The 16,928-nt window shown below is 36.6% G+C and overlaps 1 protein-coding gene across 1 annotated transcript in view; it reads left to right on the forward strand.

Annotated features, from left to right (window-relative positions):
• The window catches only part of QKI (QKI, KH domain containing RNA binding), a 123,158-nt gene that overhangs the window by 38,890 nt on the left and 67,340 nt on the right, over nucleotides 1-16,928 (forward strand). The window contains exon 3 of the mRNA XM_026845707.1: nucleotides 16,439-16,489. Coding sequence (XP_026701508.1) covers nucleotides 16,439-16,489 — 51 coding nt within the window. The remainder of the gene's footprint in view (nucleotides 1-16,438; nucleotides 16,490-16,928) is intronic.

The following is a 16,928-nucleotide window of genomic DNA, read 5'->3' on the forward strand; positions in this document are numbered from 1 at the left end:
CCCCAGGTCCCTCTCTGACTGGCAGCTCTCCAGCCACTCCTCCCCAAGCCTGTAGCGCTGCTGGGGGTTGTTGTGGCCCAAGGGCAGCCCCCGGCATTTGGCCTTATGGAAACTCCTCCAGTTGGCCTCAGCCCATGGCTCCAGCCTGTCCAGGTCTCTCTGCAGAGCCTCCCTACCCTCGAGCAGATCAACACTCCCACCCAACTGGGTGTCATCAGCAAACTGACTGAGGGTGCCCTCGATCCCCTCGTCTAGATCAATAAAGATGTTAAACAGGAGCGGCCCCAACACCGAGCCCTGGGGGACACCACTCGTGACCGGCCGCCAACGGGATTTAACTCCATTCACCACAACTCTTTGGGCCTGGCATCCAGCCAGTTTTTTAGCCAGCAAAGCGTGTGCCCATCCAAGTCTCAAGCAACCAATTTCTCTGGGAGAATGTTGTGGGAAACAGTGTCAAAGGCCTTACTAAACTCAAGGTAGACAACATCCACAGCCTTTCCCTCATCCAATAAGCAGGTTGTCCTGTCATAGAAGGAGATCAGGTTTGTCAAGCAGGACCTGCCTTTCATAAACCCATGCTGACTGGGCCTGATCCTCTGGTTGTCCTGCGTGTGTTGTGTGAAGATACTCAGGATGAGCTGCTCCATCAGCTTCCCGGGCACTGAAGTCAAGCTGACAGGCCTGTAATTTCCTGGATCATCCTTCCAACCCTTCTTATATGTGGGCATCACATCTGAGTTGCAGCCAGAGCTCCCTGTTTAGCCAGGCTGGTCGTGTTTGACATTGGCTTCTTTTACAGCACCTGGGGACAGCCGGATCCTGTGCTGTTAAAACTTCCTTCTTAAAGAGTGCTTCACCTTCCTGAACCCCTATACCCTTCAGGATGGTCTCCCAAGGGATTCTGTCAAGTAGATACCTAAACAAGTCAGTCAGCCCTTTGAATGTTCAGGATGCCAGTTCTGCTACCCCCTTAAAACTTCAGTCTTGCAGGAGTAATAGTCTTGTGCATTATCTAAAAATACTAAAGTGAGGGAGTTGATTCTTGTGAGATTCAACAAATGATAGATTCAGTGATATTTCCATATCTTCATCATGCTCTGTGAAGGGCAGCTAGTGGTTTTGCAGACTTAACTACACTTCTAATTTATTAGCACCAATAAACTCTTTTGAGTTTCTAGATTTTTCTAGGTTATTACCTTAAGCTATTGGGCTGCCCTTCAGTGAATGATTCCATGTTTGGTATATGGCTGGCTTTTTTTGAACTTTATTTAAAGAATTAGTGTTGTGCTATTGTAAACTTGCTTACCAGAAATAATTTGTGTTCAATGTTCCATTTTGAGTGTGTTTGCTGAGTATTGTTAAACTGTGCTTGGATTTCTATATGGGAAAGACCACACTTAGTTTGAGGCTAACAGGAATTTCCCTGTCCTGTGTGGAAAATTGAGTCTACTTAAATGTGGGAATGCAGGCAGCACCTGTTGATTCAAGGAAGAAAGCAGCATGCCTGTGTATTTCCCAAGTATCAGTTCTTGGCAGCTCCTGGTTCTCCATATTTTTGAGGCGGCTGCCAACAGGCAGAAAACAAGTTCACCATCCTGGATTATGGCTCTTTAGGGTCAGATTTAGCAATTTCATTGAGACTGATAGGAAGGCTCTTTTGCATGGAGCAAAACAGTAAGCACAAAATAGGATACCACTATCACTGAAACTAAATACTTACAGTACTAATTGAGCATTTAGAAGATAGAGCTACTTGATTTCATTGTTTTCCAGATAGAGACAAATAATCTGTAGTGTTTCATTGCGGCAAGATACTGGATTCCTTTTCAGCTTGGAAAAGTCCACTGTATGATAGCAATCACAAATTTTAATTTCTGAAATGTCTTGAGTGGTTTGCCATTTCAACTTGTTTTTACATGGTTACAGTTATCCCCTTTTCTTAGATCTGCTGACTCTGTGTTAGCCTTTGTTTTACCTAGACTTGGATTAAAACAGATGTTATTGATCACAGGTTACCTTTATGCAAGGTATGGCCTGCAGTACAGTACTTAAGGATATGCATAAGTTCAAGTAGCTGTGTAGATGTTAATGGGTTTGCACTGGGACAGTATCCTTAATTTACAGTTTATCCAGCTATAGTTGCAAGATTTGATCGTTGGTCTTTACACTTTTCACATATAGAGAAGGATTTATTGACAGACTGTTGCACATTTATTAGCCTTTTCTGAGAATAATTAGCAGCTTCTGTCTGCTAATTATTTACATTGTTCACATCTTTTGGGGCACTAAATGGGGAATGTTTTGATTAATGTAGGATTCACTGACGTACATGTGCACTGTGAATATATCTTAAAAAAAATATTTAAAACTCATAACAGCTCAGTTTAAAGTATGTGTTGAGTATCTGCATGAAAGGATGAAAACTTATTCAAATGTTGGTTAAGGCCAGGTACACAAATTTCTTTCTGGTAAAGAAAACTTGTAACTCTTACAATAGTAGAACACTCAATTTAGCAATGGCCAGTACTGAATTTGCTTGGAGGCTCTTTAACTTAATAGAATTTAACATTCTGTGTAAATTACCTGGTTTGATTGTTAAGTGCCACAAACTCGCTATGGAACACACACAACACACAGTATTGATGCTTGCTTGAATAATTTGTTGATGTAATTCTTTAATGTAATTTGGATAATAAATCTATATCTAGTACTGTATTCCTACAAGATAATCAAAATCATGTCCTCTAACCTTAATAGCCTGAAATGAGGCTGGCTTTGGGTGTTGAAAATAAAACCTTCAGAACAGTGACTTCGTCCAGGCTATAGCTCACGTGTGCCTGACAGAATGGTAGCTGAAGTAACAGGAGGACGAGCTGCAAAAAGCAATGGGAAAATCAAATTCTTGTTTGGTTTCATTAGAAGATGTTATGGAATTATGTAAAAAACTTGATTGGAATGGGTGGAATCAGTACAGGGAGGAGGTGTCTGGTTGGTACATACAGCCAATTTTTTTCTTCAAAACCCAATTAGCCTGTTAATTGAATGCCTTGATATGGCATGTGGCCGATGACTGCATATAACCTAAATGTTTGGATATAATACTTACTATGTTAAGATAATAGATTTTTCTATTAGTGATTAGTAAGTCTGGTGCAGGTGCTTTTTCCCCAATATTTCCCTACTATTCTGACCATGTGTTGTGGAACAAGATTGATACGACTATTACCAGTGAGGATAACATTTCATACAGGCAAAATGATATGGGATGTTTTGGTGTAGAATTATATATTTATTTGCAGGTCTTTTTGAAATTACTTTCTTTGAGTGTTGGTATTGTGATGGGTTTTTTTGTTGGATTTTTTTTCTTGCCACTGTTGATAGCAATTTATCTTAAGAAAACTTCCAGTTCAGTAGCCAGCAAAATCAGACGCCAGAGTTCTGGATGAAAAGCTGAAAATGGGTACTTCTGTTCTCCTGTCCTCTCGTGGTACAGTCTGAATTTTGTACGTGTATTGTCTCTGCAGGTTGAAGCTATGGGAATAGTTTCTAAAAATCCTGTCCAAGGCATGGACAGGGTCTCCTAGGTCTCAGTTATTTTTCTATTCTGCCTTCCACACTTCTCCACATTAAAATGCTTGTTCCTTTTCTATCCATAGGATCTTAAAATCCTGACATTTGGGCCTAGATAAACTGTTGGTTTTTTCTTAGTAAGTGTCATTATGTACCTTATTTTATTGTTCCTTAGTGTTTCTGCTGTGGTGGTAATCGAAAGTATAAGGAAAGAAGTGCTGACAGCACCTGGTACATTCTGTAGGAAAGCTGCTGTTCATTTCAGCAATTGCATATTTGTCTTGAATAAGGAAGAAACAGGTTTTTGGAAGATGGGACCCCTAGCACATTAATAGCAACTCTGTCACTGCTTATGCACAGTTTGGAGTATTTTTATAAATGGTTATCTGGAATGTTTAGTCCTTCAGCCATATAGAATTGATTAATGCTTCCTTGGCAATCAGATGTTGCTAAAGGATTGGAATGCCAAACCACATTTAACTGACTGTCTGAATCCCCCTGAAGTACCTGACTGATTTAATTGATCCGCTTGACGGAATTATTTGGGAGCTATTTAAGATGCAGTACTATTGATTTCAAATGTCCGACATATTTACAACCATATATATTCAAGGGAGTTTAACTGTTAAGTTGCTGGGGTTCCTGGGGGATATTTTTTAACTAGCTTGCTGAACTGACAAAACATACTGTAATACATAATCTGAAGTAATAAAGCTAGTAGTTGACAAAGAAATGTAAGATTTAGAATGAATTTTTACAGAGAAAAGTATAGGTTGTTTCTGTTCATAATGTTGTATTCACTCTCCATCTACTGAGTAAATGAGCTTCAAATGACCAAACAGTCTTTGAGGTGGCTTGGAAACAATCATTTCTGTTTCAAGTTGGCAATGCTGGAGTTGAATGTTCACTTAACAGAAAGACCTAGAATTTAAATCTGTTAACTCACGCTGACTCATAAGAGCATTAATCAGAAAAGGTCTTAAGGTAAGCTGTGTTACCAGCCAAAATAAGTGATAAATTTTATAGTTATTAATGCAATTTGAAATACTGAAGCTGATCTGGAAATGAGTCAATATGTGATGAGGAGACAAGGGTATTGTAAATGCCCAAATTGTTTTTTGCAGCCTGACTAGTGGAAGTTTTCAGTATCTAGCCTTTTACACAGTACTTCAATTTAGCTTGAAATGTACCTTTTGGGAAGAGTTTAATTTGGTAGTAAAATTAAACTTCCCTTAACTCCCCCCCCTCCCATTTCTCCATTTCTAAGAAAAATCAGATAATCTGAATTTACCATGTCTTCTATATACACCTGAAGAAACAAATGTTTTGAAGAGAAAAACACATTTCATATTGATTATGTGTTTCTGTTCTCTTAAGGAAGTCTGATTTTATTTGGTTACTGCAGGTTTCAAACCTATTATTTGCAGTCTAATTGAATGCGTGTTTCATGACTTACGGTAGAAGAATCTATCATGTAGTATAATGTGTCGTGGTTTAAAATTAATCATATTTGGCCTATTATTTTTGTTCCTATTACACATACTTTCATCTGGCAATTTTTGCAAGTTGGAGTATTAAGTTGTGGTGGTTCGACCTTGGCTAAATGCCAGGTACCCACCAAGTCGCTCTATCACTATGTTATCACTAGTGTTAATATAAGCAAAGGTCTGCATGTGGAAGTACCAAAAAAAAAAAAAAATTTCCCAGATTTATTCTCTGCTTCCCATGGACAGGCTATGTCGGGCCTTCTCAGGAAGCAGGGCTCCAATACGTGTAGTGGTTGCCTCGGAGGACCAAGGGTGACCCCACCCCCTTCCTCCTTTCTCCCAGCTTTATACTGAGCAGCCGTCATATAGTCTGGAATATCCCTTTGGTCAGTTCGGGTCAGCTGTCCTGGTTGTGTCCCCTCCCAAGATCTTGCCCACCCCGTTCTGCTGCAGGGGGGGGAAACGTCATTAAGAGCCTTGGTGCTGTGTAAGCACTGCTCAGCAGTAGCCACAACACCTGGGTGCTATCAACACCCTGCCAGCTCCCAACATAAAACACAGCACCGTGAGGGCTGCTGTAGGGGAAAAACAATTCCAGTTCAGCCAGACCCAGTACATAAGTGTAGTAAATTTGGCTAGTTAATGCTGTACCACCAATCTTGTCAGATGCAGAAAACGGCAAGAATCTGACATTTTGAATATGCTTTTTGATCCTGACCTTTTACAGTAGTAGATACAGTATTTTTCCAGTGTCTTCCTTGGAGAACAACCTAATAGATGGGTGTTTGCAGGGGCAACACTGGGAGGGTATATTTGTGTTCCCCTGTCAGCAGTATCATTCTTTACATCACGCTGTAGTGGGTAGGAGTTCAAATACACAGGTTACATTTGCTGCTCAAACAGTTGTTTATAGTGACCTTTAGAGAAGAAGCAACAGAAGGGGTATAAATGTTGCATAGTCACAACAGCAAGCTGACAATCAATGAGATTTTGCCTTACTGTCTGGTTAAATAAAGCTCTTTCATTGTAAGAGGAGAGAAAGATAAAATCAGGTTGAATGTTTAAAGAAAAAAAAAGCAGCAAATTTGAAGACCCTCAAAATGTCAAATAATTTGTCACACACATTCATCTGTTAGCTCATAAATGTCAGTTCCTGTAAAAAAGCCTTCTTAGCTTTTGCTTGGATCTGTTTCCAGAATGTTTCGGGGCCTACAGCTGGGTTTCAGAGTTAAACTGGGTGGGTTTTTTTCAGGTTTTTAAACAGACCTCTGATTCAGGCATCTCTTGTAATTTTTGTTGCTCCCCTGACCTTGAAAATGGATCTGTGCTCCTGTGAGAGACATCTTGCAGGGTGGTTGGCAATCATGGAATCAGCTGGGAAAGTATTTTATTTACTTCAGTTACCTGTCTTGAAAGCTAAGCCTTAGGAAAGAACGGTTTCAGTTTCCTTTGTTAGTGTAAATTTCCTCACAGCTGAGTCACTGAAAACACAGGCTTGCTTTTAGGGATCTTTTTTCCTCTCTTGTTAGCTTGGAGGTAATTTTGTAATCATTTGGAGAAACAACCGACCAGCCCCTGCTCCTGTTCTATTTTGTTCTTGCTTCTTTAGAGTTTTGCAAGAGCAAGCTTTCAAACTGTCAAAGGCAGATCATAGTTGTGGGTAACAAAGTATTTAATAAGAAAATACTTTATAGACTATTCCATCTGATACTGCACTATTTCTGCTTTTCTGGGCTTTTCAGAGCTGCTGCTAGTTATACTTTCCCAACGTTTTAACCTGTGATCAGTGGATCTCTGCTTCTAGAGGTTCTGTGAAAAGTGTCACAAAGAACCAAGCTTGTGGTGTAGGTGCATGATACTGTAAAGTCTGCACTTCTAGTATCTTGCTGCCTCTCCCGCCTCCCAAAGGGTAAAAATGGCTATTCTTGCCAAAATTACACTAACCACATGGTTTCATAGTGACTTTCTTTATATAAATGTATTTTCAATATACAATTAAAAAATGTTATTCAATAATTCTGCATTTTTAGCTGTGAAATAGACTACCAACGCAGTATCATTAAATATACAAAGTAATTAATTTTTGTTAATTCGAAGATGCAGTGAGCTTAGGTAACATAGGTAACAGCTTAGGTAACAGTAAGTTGAAGTAAAATGTGGTATATAGTTCCAACTTACTTAACCACTATCATGTATATATTAAAATTAATTGTAAGATCGCTTTCATTCCTAGATGAGCCATGTTCTGGATAATGTGCACTCCCATATTTGCTTCTAAAACCCTTATAAATGCAATCTGTTGGAATGTTTTTAAGACAATAGCTGTTTAATGAATAGCTTATGTGTACAGGAGAAAAGAATGAGCTTGATTACTTACAATCTGACATTCAAAAAAGCATTTTTTTTAGATCTCTTGTATTTGCATATCTAATTGCTATGTAATCAAAACTAAGTGAACTGTAGCTACTTGAAACCAAAAAATGAAAGGCAATCATCTTACAGGGGGGAAATATCCCACTCGTATGCAAGCCTGTCTGAATATTAGAATTATATTCTTCTTGTGTTTAATTATAGGCGTCTGACTGAGCAGTAAATTTATGCCTGTGTATTAAAAAAGTGAATGTGACCCTGAAACATCACTTTCCTTTGTTGAAGCAAAGCATTGGCATTGAGAGAACTTAACAGTGTTGTGTATTTTGATGATAAGGGATTGTGCCAGAATAGCTGTTAATTACCTGCTTTGTTTGATATGGAAAGTAGTAGTTCCACACTTTTCTTCCCACCAGTGACAGTACTCAATTAAAACTTGTATTAAACAGTGATAATGCCCTCGTTTATCTGGTGGAGAAGACGTGAGGTGAAGAAAATTAACAGGAATTTTTCAGCTGTTTGGAGACGGTTTTGATTTTTTTCATGAACCTAGTGACAGCAAAGAAAAATGAGTTTTGTCTTTTTGGTGTGGTGGTGTGTTTTGGGGTTGTTTGTTTTTTAAAAATTATTTGACTCTTACATCTTGCACTTCTTTAATTAGAGGCTACAGTGGAAGTAAAAAAATATAATTTGGAAGACACTTGCCCTATTCTCTTCTGTGGCATTCCTCCATGTGAAGTGTCTGTTGCTATGGGTCCTTCCGTCACTGTTTCTTGAAATTTGATTGCAGTGCTTACATGTCAGAAAAAAAGGGGGGGGGCTGAAATTAAATTTATTGCCTGAGCTTTTCTATTCCAAGTATTTGAAGCATGTTTTCTAATGTGGCTGGTTTTCTCAACTTCTGTTAGTATTTCTTATTTTATGACGAAATGTCCTCAGATCTGAATTTGCAAGATTTTGTAATTAGCTTAATATTTTCCTCTTAGATTTCTTAAGTATGTGAGAAAACTATGAATGCAGTAATTTGGATGGGAACCTTTCATTTTGAGATAGGATTCTCTATGCAGCTGATATTTTTTGCATATCTAAACAGAAATAACGATGAGTAAGGCAAGGAAGTTAATGTAGAAGACTTGGTATTCTGTGGGGTCTTTTATTTCCTTCAGGTAACAATGCTGAAGAATATTCTAAAAATGAAAATTTCTTATTGTCTGCTGATGTATTTTGTACAGAGTATAGAGTTGTGACAGTAACACTTTAATGCTTTTTATGTCATTCATCCAAAGAAATTAAGGAATGCCTGGCTTGGTTTAGTTATAAAGTTTGGAAGGTCTGTGTTCAACAAGCATGAACAGCTTTATTCTGGAGTGGAAGCAGAATGTTTGATGGTAGACTAATTTGGCCAAAAATGTGAAACAGTAAGTGAAAAGGAGTAATTACTGTAACGGCTTTAAAGCGTGTAAGCGAAATTCTTCAGTGGTTATGGCAATACGGCGTAATTCAACTGGAACTTCAGAGCTTCAACTCTTAGGTGAATAGAGGTCACATGCAGAAAGTAAGATTAGTTGCCTGCAATAATTAGGCACAATTAATGATGTTTTTTCAGAAGACATATTGCACATACTGTATGGTTAGCAGTCATGACTAGTCTTAGATACAACCTTAGAATTAAACAACAACAAAAAATTGCAGGTAAAAGAATACCGTAAAAAGCTTTATAGGGTGTGGAAAACTTGAAATATTTTCTTGTTTTGTTGAAAACATAAACAATGTTATTGTTGAAGAGCAGAAAGCCAGCTTTTATTTGGAAGTGGAACTTTATAATTTCACAGGACCCAAGCAAACCTCAGTGAAAAGTCAGGTTTAAAAAGAAAAGTTTTAATTGTGTGAATTTATCATGGTTTACAGAAAGAGAACTATAGAAAATCTTGCTTAGATGAGATTTCATAAATGTCATGTTTTTGAAGTAGTCTGCTTTTCTTTTGAAGTAAATGTTTTCCTGGGTGTGTTAAGTGATAAATTTCATAAAACGATTTAATTACATGTAATTAGCAATAAATTTTCACATGAGTATTGATTACATTTTCTTTAGATAAATCTTAAAGTTAATAAATGTAAACTTGTACGTACTCATCACACAATTCCCCTTTCAGACAAAATAAACAGTGATAAGCATTAAATAAGGATTTGATAAGGTGTTTTATGGTCTGGTATTCTGAAGTAGAATGGTCTGCCCTTTTCTTTAACCTGGTTTTCCAGTTTTCTTTCTTCTGCACTGTAAAAAAAAAAGTGGAATGTGACTTTGAGATGCATTTAGATTAGTAGAATTATTCCGTGGCATAGCAGTGCTGCAAGACCACATTACTATAACTGTTAGCTCACCCATGTAGGATTAGATTAGCTTCCTATGATCAGACATGCTTATTGAATAGTCATTTCACTTTATTAGGTGAGAGTTGCAACCCACGCTGTCCGGTCAGAGATAGTTTTTTCTAATACCAAAGACAGTTTGTTGAGGCTTCCTTAAACTTTCATGTATTTAGTATAAAATCCCAACTTCATATAAAAATGAGGACTGTGTTCTTCCAGAATGAATAGACTGAAATGGACATATTGTATTTTTGTTCTCTGTAAAGCAGAGATAATGAGCCTATCAGAGTCTTCTGTTTACATTAAGTTGTTCTGATTACATTCCATTGACTTTGGTCACTTCAAAGTAATTTACTAATGTTTTTTGAGCATTTGCTTCATTATTCATTTCAGTTATATTTTTGAGGAACTATTTAGTGTGTTTTAGAGAAATCTTCTTCCGTACACAAAATTTAAGAATAATGCTGTGATTTTCAATTTTGAATAGGTATTTATCTGCTGTATTATCACATAATCTCTACATGCAGATCTTTTTGCAGAGATGAATATTTCTTTGTTGAAATTATTTGCAGCATTAAAAAATGGAAAAGTAAAGGAACTTTTTCTTCTTAAACAACTGCTTTACCTAGACCCATTTTACATGAGCAGGCTTTCCCTTTATGTTCTTTACTATTCTCCTATAACTTGCAGTCACTTTTGGGGGGAATTTCAGTATATCTGATTGTGCCTTAGATTGAGATTCCTAAATCTAAGACATAATGGAAATTCTCTTTTCTAGCCATAACTTTTTCAATTTGAAAAATGACATCTGGAAATGACAAGTTGGGCAATTTTCTGCACTCACCCCATCAACAATTTCTCCTCATGTTTAATTTTTAAGTTACACTTATTCAAATAGCAAAATCTCAGTATCTCAGTAACCTTTAAAAAACCCTTCAAATTTCTTCTACCAAGAAGCTTTAGGATGTGAAAAACCTAGAAGCTGAGAGTTGACTTTCACCTCTCCATAAAGTCCTCCAGAAGAATACTGTTTGTTAAGCATTCTGGTGACAGTGTTTATGTACCTTGTGAGGAAAACTCAGACTCCTTATCTCCCCCTGTAATCTCAGTTGATGGTACTTGTCATTTGAAATACATATATACACACCTACTAAACATGCTTTTTTCTCTCTGATGAAAACAGTACTGCTGAAACCATGTCATAAAACTTAGTTTTATTGCAGGTGTACAAAAAAAATTTATAATTTCCAGCAGATCTTGACTATGTAGGATCAGCAACTAAAACACTGAAAATGTGAACATTTATGGTTGGTACATATAGACGTCTCACATTTGTACTTCTACCTTTTAGCTGCATAACAATGTACGTGCATGCATAAGATTTTTTTTAAAATCAGATTTTGAGTGATTCAGAATTCTCTTCAAGAAAATGTGAAGAATCCATCTAGAATAAACTTTAATTGCATGTATTAGCAGAGTCAAGTTATGATGACCTTGGATATGCTCTAAACCAATTTGTAATGATTACTGTCAGAGCAGTTCTTTTTCTGTTGAAAAGTAATGGCCTATGATATATTGGAGGCCGGATTAGATCATCTTTGCGATTCCTTCTGGTCAAAATCTCTGAACTTGGAAATAAATGACTTGGAGTTAAGCCTAGGTATAAAAAGAGGGATAACAGTAAGATGTACTGAATAAGATTTCAATATAGTATAATGGAACATATAATTTATCAAAGTTTTGGACAAATCACAAAAACTTTCATTCTCCCTATATATATAGTGTGTGTATACAATTCTACAGTCAGGCTGAATTTAAGGATTTGTTTTCTTCATATCAGACTGTGCATCATGGATTTCATACATATACTCTTAGATGGTAAAATGAAAATAGCTCATTGATGAGGATCAAACTAAAATTTTGGAGCTCCAGTATGGTTTGGCTGCATGTAGTCTCAGAGAATTCACATTTTAATTGTATAGATTTTTTTGTTGGTTGTATCAAGTTCTATTGCTTTGGTTATACTGTGAATAGGGCACTTCTATAGTAAGCAATGCCTCATTAATCCTGAATTCAAGAAGAGTATTCAGCAACAAATATTAGTGTACTGGACTGTTGTTGTGTGTCTTTGTTACTGACTTCAGCTTAGAAAAACTTCATTTAAACAGGCTTAGAGTTTTTGGATATTTTTTTGTTTGTGTTAAGAAAAGTAGTAAAGTATGTTCAGTTGTGTGACAAATTTGAGACTGTCCTCAAGAATTTTTAAAGGGAAAAAAAAAAGTAAGTGAGGCATGACCTTGCTAATGGGGAACAGGAAATGAAAGTCTGCTGCAAGTTTCAAGATGTATAAGATCAGGCCTGAGAAATCAGGAGGAAACTGAGAAAAAGGTGCTAACTTTCAACAAAATAGTGACAACAGTAGCAGAAGGCACTGCTTTTCTCCCTAAATGTATTCATAAATAAATGCTGATTTATTTTGTGTTATTTACAAATACAGTTTTTATGATGATAAACAATTTCTTGCCTTCTGCAACTCAGAAGGGTAATTTTCATATGTATTGAACTAGCTGTTTTACCACTTCCTTGCATTCCAGTCTGTTCACTCTGTCTTCGTACCAGTAGTTACCATGGTTATAGTGTTATTACTTGGAGGTGGAGGTGAATATTAGGACATATACAGAACTTGCAGAATGCATGGATTTCAGTATCCTGGGATGACTTAGCTAAAAGGACTGTGTATGGTTGTCTACATACCACTAAAAAATAATGCTTATCCTCTTATGGAAGGGAAACATTTCAAATACACAAATTAAAAGCTTGGTATGTAGCTGTGTGCTGGTTGTTTTCTGTGCCTGGAGTTTCAAATTTTATGTACTTAGAGTTAATTGAGCAGCTTTTTGGACTCCCAGTGAATATACAGTACAAACTTCATTTCTTAGTTTAGTTCTTTATTTTCTTAGTGCCTATACTTATGTATGTATCTTGGGGAAAAACTGTGTGCCTGGGTTTTTTAATCTTCATGTGTGGCATTTTTACGTACTATTTGATTATCAGATTTAAGAGTTTATATGTTGGCATCATCAGAGAAAAGAATTGGTGTAAACCTTCTGCCTGTGGTGGGGCAGTGTTTTAAAACTCTAATAGGGAAGTTATCCTGCCTGTTGTGTTATGTTAGAGAAAGCTGTTAAAACAGTTTATATATACTTAAGTACCCAAATAAAAACGTTACACAACTTGCTTTCAGACACCTCATGTCTCAAAGGTGATACCTTTTTTTAAATGCTTTGTTCATCCATTGCTTTATTCTGTGTGTTTTATCCTGTTGATGTTTTAACTTCTTCATGTGGAAGATGAGCTATGCCTACTTCTTACTTTGCATACACTGCAACTGCAATAGATCCCTTTCTTGCCTTGTGGAACTTGAGTGCTGGTGTGTTAAATAGTTGTATGTTTTCTACTAAGTCAGTTTAGTCACTAAAATTTTATTGCAGGTGGTTTCAGACTTTTATTATCCCCAAGTGGGATACATCTTATTAACCTTGCCTGCAGCGTAAAGGTTGGGGATGGGACAGAGAGAATATGGAGGCTGTGCTGTGTACACTGGGCTGAGCATGACTTGCCGTGAAAACTGTTTTTACTCTTGTTACTGTAGTTTGTTAAATAGCTAAAATGTGCTTTACTAACAGAGGAAAATAAATCATATCAGCAACTTTTTCTGATATTTTTTTCTGACTTTTCTGAGCACCTTTTAGTGAAGGTACTTTTTCCTGTGAGACCGTAGGCTTTTGCAGCAAGAACTTAGAGTATATGGTCTGTTATTGTTTGTAAATTACAGCAGAAGATAAATTTCTTTCAGATTAGTGTATCACTGTGGATAATAGTATTGAAACTGGTAGTTGGTATACTTTGATTTAATTCTCAGTTCTTTTCAAAAGTCTTTTAGTCACTTCTGTTCCATAACACTTAAATGAGATTTAATGCTTTTTATGAAATATTTGCATAGGTAATAGGGGTATCAAGATAAATAGTTGAATGGGTAGGATATGTTGTATAGTAAAAATGCTATTTAAAACATTACCAAAAAATGGAAGATATTTTTGTGTCATGGCTATGTTTGGTAATCTTAAAGTGAATTAAACACAATATAAATACAATTTTCTTTAAGTGGGTGGTATAATGAGTATTGAAGTAACTACATATTTCCTTAAATCAGAATTTAATTCAAAGGGTGTTTACTTACATTTTTGTTGAATTATGCAGGATTGAAGAGGCTCACGCACTCTTAAGCAGAGTAATGCTTGAGCTCTGGAAGTTAATCATATTAGTAGTCCTCAAAGGACAAAATCTACTTGCTATCGCAAATTATTGAAGGTTTTTGTGTGAGTGCTATGGCACTGTTTAGATTGATCTAATGGTCATTTACTGTTGAAAGCCTTAGGACATTTGTTCCCACTGTTTCAGGTGCATCCTCAGGAGTCAGTTGACTTTGTGAGTTTCTTAAATTGAGTCCTGCACAATTATCTAAACAGCAGGGACAGCTCGGGGCATGTAGCAGTCAGGACCACTGTTTTCAGTGATAGGTGGTTGTTAAATGACCTTAACTTGCAGAGTTAAACTTCGCCACATTCCATGATATGAGTGTCTGCATTAAAGTGTTTTTACTTTAACTCCTAGTTTGGTATTTTGCCATTAATTTCACTCAGTAAAGTAAGAAGTTTTGATGGAAAGGATTCTTGTTCAACAGAAAAGAGAAAAAATATGTAATTTTGTGAATTATTTCTTCATAGCTTTGAAACAAGAATCCTGTGTATAATCCTGGAATTTTATGCTTTGTAGACCTTTAAGTTACTTTTCTGAGCTAAACTTGATTTTCTTGATTTTGACTTAGGTTCTAATATTTTCTTTTCAATACTTTAAAGATCAAATGTTGCCTTTTTTCTTCTTTTTTTTTTTTTTTTTTTTGTTCTCTTCTTACAGTTCATCTGTGGAAGGAAAAAACCCACACGAAACACCCCTCTACACCCCCCACCCCACCCACGCCCAAGGAAATCCAGACCCGAAAAACCCAAACAACAAAACAACTCACCTTTGAATTATGTCACTGGAACACTTAATTCAGTTCCAGTACTGTTTGATTTGCTGCCTGCTGCTTGTTGCAACTTGAAAAGTAACATTTTAATTGTTAATAGAGAGCTGAATTGAGGAATCAGGTCCTAGGGTAAAGATGCCCAGGTCTATTGCCTGCTCTTGTGCAGAACTCAACATTACCTAGGTTGCTTAAGCCAGTGCTGTCCCTGAAATACTTATTAAACTGTACTTTGTGTCGCCAGGTGTTCCTATCAGAGTATATAAACAACTCTTTTATTAGAGAAGGGTGTTAAGGCTGTCTAATGCAGGGTTAGCATTTCAGCAAGATCACATTCCATGTATGTAATGGTGGGGAACCTTCACCCAGTTCATTGGTTTGACTTTGCTTAAAACATTGACAACAACTGTGTACTGGTTGAGCATAGCTTATCTATGATACATAATTTGGAGACAACACACTTTACCACAGTAGTGTTTTAAGTATGTACGTTAAAGTATTTTGGATATATTTTTCTTACTTTTGGGCATCCTGCTTTTGTTTTTCTTGATGATTGCATGTTTTTCATAAGCAACAGTTTTTAACTTCCCTATTTACCAAAGAAATGGACTTTCCTGTTTCATATATAGTAATTATGTAGTTGAAGTATAGATGGAAGGAGTAGAGAAGGGACTTTAAACCATTTTTTGACTGGATTACATGGTACCATCTCATCTTGCTTAAAATTAATTAGCTGTTATGGTTGCTCCAACAGTAATCGGTATTAGTTAAAATAAACTAATAAAATAGGTTAGTTAAAGTAAAAATTGCCTCTGATATGAATTTGACTTTTTTTAATTAGCCTTCCGCTATCAGATGAAATGCAGTAGTATTTAGAAAAAACATTGCAAGAACTTTCATATTCTGATAACTGCATCAGTTATAGCATACATGCAAACTGACTTGCATGTCAGTAGTGGAAGGAAGTCATGTTTGTCTCCCTTTTATAGCTAGCCAGCTCATGTTTTTTTCACTCCCATTTGCAAAGAACTTCTAGAAATAATTTGTCTCCTTATTTTGCTATTTTGAAACACCCTGTAAATGACTTGAGCTTTTTTCCCTGATTTCTTCTCATCTTAAAATTTAAAATACAACGCCAATCAAATTTCAAACAGGTTTGTTGTTGTTGTGGGGTTTTTTTGGTATAGCATGTATGATTAATTCATAAAACTGTGTGCAAATCACTAGTAGTGATAGTGCAGAAATATTTAACTTTGGAAAGATTATTATTTGTCATTCAAATGAAGGAGAATTTGGAGGTGGAGGTGAGGGGAAGAAAACTGGTTTGTTGTTTCATCTGTGATTTAGCTTCTGTTGATTCTTGCATTGTTTTTCCTTACCTAGGCTGTCTTGTATTATGGCTTCTTGGGATTTCAGTCCCAAGTGTAAATAAGGAATAAATCGTGTCCATCACAGGATAAAATAAAAACCCTCATTTTAACTCTTCATGCCTCTCTTAAACATCTTAAAGAAGCAAAATAGGGCACAAGCCCAATTATTTTTTGCTTTTCAGGTCTCCTTTAAGAGCAGAGACAACCATGATCCAGCAGTTTTGGAGGTAGAGGCAAGTAAATGATTTACTTCTTGTAAACGTTCCAGTAAGTTTTTTGCGAATCACCTATAACTTGAGGAGACGCTGCTGGTGTTCAAATCAGCTCTTCAGCATTCTCACTAAAGGCAGTTCAACCACCTCTTATGTACCGGGTCTAAACTTGTAATTATTTCTACGCTGGGGACATTTCTGAGTGGTCATGTCAAGTTTCTCCTGAAGGTATCACTTGTGTTCTTAAATTAGTATTTTTGCTCTTTTCTGAAAGCTGTATTGGAGTTATAGGAAGGAAGTATCCATCTGTATTGCTGAGGTAAAAATCAATCAGCCTCTGAGTGCTGGAAATTTGACTCCTTCAGGTATCTCAGGCTGCAGTTCCAGGGCTGGTCTTAGGACAATTTAAGTCAACACTTACTGTTCAGTGCCACTTACCCAGCCCTAGCTAGGTATACTT

Source organism: Athene cunicularia (assembly GCF_003259725.1).
Source record: "Athene cunicularia isolate RWA chromosome 3 unlocalized genomic scaffold, athCun1 chr3_part1, whole genome shotgun sequence".
Classification (NCBI taxonomy): domain Eukaryota; kingdom Metazoa; phylum Chordata; class Aves; order Strigiformes; family Strigidae; genus Athene; species Athene cunicularia.